The sequence below is a fragment of the Aulonocara sp. 'chitande type north' Nkhata Bay genome, linkage group LG2, assembly GCF_057382095.1.
Source record: "Aulonocara sp. 'chitande type north' Nkhata Bay isolate Kocher_YH1m ecotype deep benthic linkage group LG2, A_spYH_male_GT1.1, whole genome shotgun sequence".
Taxonomy (NCBI): Eukaryota; Metazoa; Chordata; class Actinopteri; order Cichliformes; family Cichlidae; genus Aulonocara; species Aulonocara sp. 'chitande type north' Nkhata Bay.
Genome location: NC_141345.1, coordinates 5,553,858 through 5,561,419, shown reverse-complemented (window position 1 = coordinate 5,561,419; position 7,562 = coordinate 5,553,858). Strand labels below are relative to the sequence as shown.

The following is a 7,562-nucleotide window of genomic DNA, read 5'->3' as shown; positions in this document are numbered from 1 at the left end:
CCTGCGACACAAAGACGGTACAAGGTTCCCAATATATGAGTACAACAGACTGTACTACCTACAAACAGTAAACACTGAAGGTAAAGACCAGTGTAAGGGTTGCTATGACATGCAAACATGGCATGAAATTCTTGGTCACTGTAATTATGATGACATTCAGAAATTACAGGGGGTTGTTGATGGTATGGCAATCAAAGGAAAAACAGACAAATCTGTCTTGCATTGTGAAGTGTGCACACAGGGAAAGTTTGTTCAAACTAGAAACAGGGACCCTGATGCACGAGCCAAAACCGCCTTAGAGCTGGTACACACAGATCTAGCTGGTCCAGTAGACTCAGAGTCCAGAGATGGATATAGATTTGCACTATCATTCACTGATGACTATTCCAGTGCAGTGTTTGTGTATTTTCTGAAAAATAAGAGTGACACAGCAAAAGCAACACAGAAGTTTTTGGCTGATACAGCCCCGTATGGGCAAGTTAAATGTATCAGGTCTGACAATGGAACAGAGTTTATGGGAAATGAGTATCAGGCACTCCTTAGCAAAAATGGAATCAGGCATGAGACCTCAGCACCATACTCACCACACCAAAATGGTACTGCAGAACGCAATTGGCGTACTCTTTTTGATATGGCCAGGTGTATGTTAATAGAGAAACAGTTACCTAAAGAGTTGTGGACTTACGCAGTGCAAACAGCAGCTGTAGTGAGGAATAGATGTTTTAACAGACGCACAGAACAGACACCATATTTAATGCTGACAGGAAGAAGGCCAAACCTTTCCAGGATGCAGACATTTGGGTCAGTGTGTTATGCCTACAGGCAGAACAAGAGAAAACTAGACTCAAGGTGTGAGAAAGGAATTTTTGTTGGATATGACAAGAACAGTCCAGCTTATATGGTCTACTACCCGGGCAGTGGGAAAGTACAGAAGCATAGACTGGTGAAGTTTGAGACTAAAACAAGAGTAGAGAGACAAACACAGACTGACAAGGTGCCAGATGATGAGGGTGACTTTGAGACACCAAACAGGTTCACCAAGACCAGAGAACAGACTGATGTGAGTACAGAACACACAGATACTCAGGAACAGATCCCAGTAAGCATGTCTGAGATGAGCAGCCAGTCACAGGAGAATGAACTCGACTGCGAGGCTGCAAGGTATCCTTCCAGAGTGAGAAAGAGGCCTGGGTATTTAAGTGAATATGTTACTGATAAGGAGGATTGTGATCAAGTACTTACAAACATGGATTATTGTTACAGAGCAATGTGTAACATTCCCCAAACATTCAAGGAAGCAATAACTTCATCTAACTCAGAGAAATGGGTCAGTGCAATGGATGAAGAGATGCAATCACTAAGAGAAAATGACACATTTACCTTAACCACTTTGCCTGAGGGTAAGAAGACAGTGGGGGGTAGATGGGTGTACGCAGTCAAAAACAATGTTGATGGATCTGAGAAGTACAAGGCACGTTATGTTGCTAAAGGATATAGTCAGAGGATAGGTGTGGATTATGAAGAAACATTTTCCCCTACTGCTAACCTGACTAGTATCAGAGTGTTGATGCAAAAGGCAGCACAAGAAAACATGCTTTTACACCAGATGGATGTTAAAGCTGCCTATCTTCATGCACCAATAGATTGTGAGGTATTCATGGAACAACCTGAGGGTTATGAGGTAAAATCCGACACAAATGAAAAACTGGTGTGCAAGTTGAAAAAGTCGCTATATGGGCTAAAACAATCAGGCCGGAATTGGAACAAGTTGTTGCATGAATATCTGAGTGAGAACAACTTTGTGCAAAACCCCGCTGACCATTGTGTTTACACAAAAATGACAGAAAATAAGAAGGTGATTCTGATTGTATGGGTAGATGACCTGATCATTGCTGCTAGTGATGAAAGTGAACTAACTGTTGTGAAGAAAATGCTTGCAGCAAAATTCAAAATGAAGGATTTGGGTAAACTGAGACATTTCATTGGTATAGATTTTGACCAGAGTGATAACTGTGTAAAAATGTCACAAAAACAATATGTGGAAAAAATACTTGAAAGATTCAACATGCAGGATTGTAAAGAAAGACAGACACCTTGTGAGCAAAAACTGAACTATGCTGATGATGCAGAAAAGATGAGTGATGTCAAAAGGTACAGAGAGGCAGTTGGTAGTCTGATCTATTTGGCTACATGCACAAGACCGGACTTGAGTTTTATAGTCAGTAAACTTTCACAGTACTTTACTGAGCCAACTGAAGACAAATGGACTACAGTAAAACATGTACTGAGTAGGGCTGGGCCATATTATACCGTTCACGGTAATACCGGTATAATGTTAGGCAACAATAGGAAAATGAAATATCGCGATAGAATATGAGTAAAACGCGCATGCGCAGTGCCTTTGTTTTCATACGCACACGGCCGATTGTTGAGTGAAACAGATGAACCAGAATTGGTTTGTAAAAATGGTGCAACTTCAGTGATGTGGAACTGGTTTGGTGTTTGTCCGTCAGATACACGACAAAGCACATTTTTTTGCAGAACATGCAAGCGGCCGTCGTTATTGTCGTATTTGTCGGACTAAGATGCTCTTAAATCTGGGAGTAATCTGGGTCCTAAACTCCTTAATACTTCAGTTCAAACGAACACTGCAACTTTAATAAAACGATCAGCATTGCTGCTTTACCAGGTGTAACTATGAAGTTTAACTTCCAGGCATCCATTAAAACAAAATTTATTACATTTAACAGAGTTAGAAGTTAGCGGGAAGCTAGCGGAAGTTAGCTCGCTAGTTACCTAAGCATGATATTGCATGTTCTGACGGAGAGATTTCTGAAAAAAATCAAACGTACAGCTCTGCTATCACTTCCAACATAAATGAAGACAGGAAACTAAACAGCAGTGACGTTTGTAGGGTTACTGAAGTTGGGCTAGCTGGTATATAATGATGTGCTACGTAATCGCTAGCGACACAGCTATGTTAGCATAACATAAACAGGGAAGCTGGAGGACGAACACTAACACTTTTCCACTTATAAAAGTTAACGTTAAGGTTCCTCATGGTTAGAGACAAATGCAATCGCATGGCAGGGTGCTGTAAACAGACCAAACTTCAGTCAGGAGAACAACTGAGATAATCCATCCACAATACGAGGTTAGTCATTAATATACTGCAACAACATGGGAATAGAGCAGCTGCCAGAGAATTCAACATTAATGAATCAATGGTACAGAAGTGGAGGAAGCAAGAAGAATGAGTTTAATAAAGTTTGATTTATCTGACTGCTTTGTTTCGCTTGATGTGCCTTATAATCCCGTGCACCTTATGGTCCGAAAAATACGTATTGCATACTGCAGTTTAATTTTGCAAAGCACCTCTTTTTAACTTCAGTGGATATTATATATGGTTATGCTCAGGATATGTCAGCCCATTTCTACTGGAAATGCCTTTTGGTTAAACTTTCAGCAAGGAATTTGTATTTGCACTGTTACATTTTTATAAAGCTTTAATGTACATAAAAACCAGCTTCTTATTTAAGTGAAAATAAATGGAAGGTTTTCTTTTTGCGCTAGTAATGTTGTGGAGTTGTATTTTGTCTCGCATCAATTATATCGTCAGTTATATCGTTATCGCAAATTTTCAAATATATATCGTGATAAATATTTTTGGCCATATCGCCCTGCTCTAGTACTGAGGTATCTGAAAGGGACAACCGAGAAAGAACTGTGTTACAGGAAATGTGACAACAAAGAACTGAGGTTGTGGGCATACAGCGATGCTGATTGGGCAGCTGATGTAACAGACAGACGGAGTACAACTGGTTATTGCATAAGCTTGTCTGTAGATGGTCCTTTAATCTCATGGAAAACCAAAAGACAACCTACTGTTGCATTATCTACCTGTGAAGCGGAGTACATGGCTTTAGCTGCGACCCTACAAGAAGTTTTGTACCTAATGCAACTGTTACAAGGTATTGATGGACAAAAATATGCACCGCCAAAAGTTCATGAAGATAATCAGGGTGCAATTGCGTTGGCGAAGAATCCTGTGACGAGACAGAGATGTAAACATGTTGACATAAAGTACAACTTTGTGAGATCAACTGTGAGTGCAGGAAAAATAACTCTGGATTATTGTTCAACAGAAGAGATGGTTGCAGATGTAATGACAAAGCCTGCAACAAAAGTTAAGCTGTTCAAGTTTGAGAAGTTTATGTTTGGGCATTAACATGGTATACGAACATGTATACAGTACTGAGGAAGAAACCTTTTGTTTGTTGTTTTTTTTGTTTACTTAAGAGCATCATAATATGAGAGCAAGTGGGGGTGTTGAAATAAGAAGAGAAAATGCTCTCAATTATGGAGACAGTCAAATGGTTTATTTATGTTTGATGTGTGCTTTACATTTGTGTGGCTGTTAATAAAGTTAGCGCGCTCTAGGGGGCGTATGCGTTCATCAAAAAATGGCCGAGGGCTGATGTGTGATTATTCCTCCCAAAATGTCGTTGATGAAGTTAGCTATGCACGTTAGATTTTACTGCGCATTTTCATACCTCTGCCAACAGAGTGCTTTATCCGCACCTGAGCACAGTTGGCTCCTCCTCCTTCCTGTTGGGAATGCTGGCGAGCACTCAGTAATCCTGTTCTGTTTCCAGCTGTGTGAGAAGAGTCGGACAGCTCCTAATCCTGCCTCCAGGCAGGTCCAGCTGGACCTTCACCGAACCCTGACGACCAATCAGCACTTCTCCTCGCCGTCCAGCCCCGCCCTCCAGCAGCTCCGCCGCATCCTTCTGGCCTTCTCCGGGCATAACCCTGCCATTGGCTACTGCCAGGTACTCAACAGGTCAGAACAAAAGTATAAATATTATATCTGAGTTCTTATGTGGACCCGCCTTCCAGGCAGAACCTCACCTTCCATCAATGTCCACAGGTTAGCGGCCCTCGCTCTGCTGGTCCTCCAAAGTGACGAAGACGCCTTCTGGTGTCTGGTGGCAGTGGTGGAAGCCATCATGCCTCAGGACTACTACACCAAGAATCTGGTGGCCTCTCAGGTCAGCAGACACACTCACCTGCTTGCCTGCTGTGATCTGTTTTAGTGATCAGTGAGGCTGATCTCTGTGAGTCTTTGTGCTCAGGCGGACCAGCGCGTGCTAAAGGACTTCATGGCGGAGAAGCTTCCTCGCCTGGCATCTCACTTTGAGGATCACAACATTGACGTCTCTCTGGTCACCTTCAACTGGTTCCTGGTGGTTTTTGTGGAGAGTCTGCCCAGCGACATCCTGATGCCTCTGTGGGACGCCTTCCTGTATGAGGGTACCAAGGTACCATACACCCGAACACACCATGACAGAAATGCAGACAACACTTGAATGCACCACAGTAGTGTCCATGGAAACAAAAATGATTTTGTTTTCACCTTTAGATGTCTTTATTTACATTTTAGGAGTAATAAGACATTGTTTACTAAGCATGGGGAACTGTCATGTGACATGAAATAGGAGTGGGAAAGCAGATCATTCTAGTAACGACCTCACAGTCTACCACAAGCAGCGTAAATCCAGACGATGAGCGGGACAATGGCTTTGGGCTTGTTTCTGCAATGTGACAAATGCAGCACAGCTTTTACATCGTTTGTCTCAGGAAATAAAATCACAGTTCAGACACAGAAATATATACCACACAGGGATAAATGCTGACAACAGCTTCAGCCACGTAGATCCAACCCAAAAGTTTAATTTAAACTTAAAGCTCAACTACCAAGTAAGTTAATATTATCTGGCAACTGAGGAACCAAGTGGCTTATTGGAAATCGATCAGAGCTGTAATGAGTAAAGGGCCCAACTGCACCACAACTGAAAGAGTAATTTTATGACTCACCTCCTCAAAGTTTCCAATTAATTGTGTGGCGTGAGTGTCCTGTTATGAAATGCGTGTCTGTGCTGCAGGTGATCTTCAGATACACTCTGGCTCTGTTCAAATACAAAGAGGACGACATCCTGAAGATTCACGACAGCGTGGAGATCTACCAGTACCCACGCTTCTTCACAAAGACCGTCTCCAATGCCAGGTACGCACTCGCCTCCACCCGCCTTAATCTACGAGCTGTTACACTCTCAGAAGTGTAGCGGATGTAGCTGTTGAATCTTTGAGCTTCAAACCCTTTTTACTGAAATTTTGTGAGAAGTTTAAATTTCCCTGATCACAGTAACAACGATTTAAAGATTTTTAAGTATCTGCAGCTCTCGGATACATGTGGTCCAGTCAGTCCAGTATTTCCTGCTCAAACTGCAGTACCTGAAGTATCAAGCAGCATAAAACAGAAACACTCAAGCTGATCAGTTTCCAGTTCCTCTGTGTTGGTGATCGAGTCCTTTCCACCTGCGTGTGTCCATGCAGGAAGCTGACCAGCATCGCCTTCAACGACATGAACCCATTCCCCAGCCGGCTGCTGAGGAACCGGCGAGTGCTCCACCTGGAGCGCCTGCAGGCGGAGCTGCGTGAGCTGGAGGAGCAGCACAAGGAGTTCATCACCGAGAGCGTCGTACGGAAAGACAAAGAGCTCGACGTCATGGTGAGCGAGGACGACGAGGACCTCTGATCACACGGGACGCTTCAGCTGCTCACTTCGAGACGACGATGAGTTTTCCATGAGTTCAAGAGAATTTTACTAAACCGGCTGTTAACTGGTTTCCTTCACACCAAACACAGGATTGTGTCAGGTTCACCATCTCTACTAACACTACAAGGAAACAGACGCATACAGATTTAACTGCATCACATCTCTGAAACAAGCTTGCAGTAAACAAATGTGTACTGTGTTCACGTGTGTAATAAGTCAGGCTGCAGAAATGTGCAGATGTATTTCAGTGAATTCATTTGGATTAATATGTGATAGCTTATTTATTTCATTGCATCTTTTGCTTTATACCTAAAAATGCGTGACATTTCTAAATGTAGTCACATCCCTATGAAACATGGTTGATTATCAGCTGTAGTCACAGCTGGTGATAAAGTAATTAAAATGTCCAGCTATTCAAAAATAGGGCATTCTGCACAATGAGTACTTTTTGGTACTTGAAGTATATTTTGATGCTGATGCTTCAGGGCATTGTGCTGCATTGTCGAAGCTCTCTGGGCTTCCGGTTAGAACGACCTCACAGTGTTTTATTTTGATCTGGTGTAAAGTGCATTGTGCAGAAATGACAGCATGATAGTCACATGATAAAACTGACTTTTCTTTTTTTTTTTTATTTTACTGGGTGTGCATCTTGTTCAAATGTCTTTTTCAGCATTTTTACATAAATATTCTGTATATAAATATTTGATTTTCATTTATTTTACAGAGTCCTTTATTTTGTTTCACAAATATGACATTCATGTCAAATTACATCTGCAGACTTTATAATGACCAGCAGGGGGCAGTGTATTGCAGTCTATGAGAACATTTACTGAGACCTGTTTCATGCACTAGTTTCATGTCTCATTGAATCCAACATGATGTTGATTTTGTAAATTAAGGTCACATCTTCATCACATCTAATTTCAAAACACTGATCAATTTA

The 7,562-nt window shown here is 41.9% G+C and overlaps 1 protein-coding gene across 1 annotated transcript; it reads left to right on the top strand.

Moving 5' to 3' along the window:
- Positions 1-787: 787 nt before the first annotated feature.
- On the top strand, positions 788-6,598 carry LOC147337341 (TBC1 domain family member 2A-like). Its single transcript, XM_086264324.1, has 6 exons — positions 788-1,174; positions 4,656-4,843; positions 4,931-5,051; positions 5,136-5,321; positions 5,946-6,067; positions 6,397-6,598. The coding sequence occupies exons 1-6, from the start codon at positions 788-790 to the stop codon at positions 6,596-6,598; spliced, it is 1,206 nt and encodes a 401-aa protein (XP_086120450.1).
- Positions 6,599-7,562: the final 964 nt, after the last annotated feature.

What these genes read in the sequence shown, in the direction of transcription:
- LOC147337341 (XM_086264324.1), top strand. Translation starts at nt 788, where the DNA reads ATGCAGACATTTGGGTCAGTGTGTTATGCCTACAGGCAGAACAAGAGA. An exon ending in AGAATCTGGTGGCCTCTCAG is followed by an intron (nt 5,052 to 5,135) that starts GTCAGCAGACAC and finishes CTTTGTGCTCAG; the next exon opens with GCGGACCAGCGCGTGCTAAA. An exon ending in TCCTGTATGAGGGTACCAAG is followed by an intron (nt 5,322 to 5,945) that starts GTACCATACACC and finishes TCTGTGCTGCAG; the next exon opens with GTGATCTTCAGATACACTCT.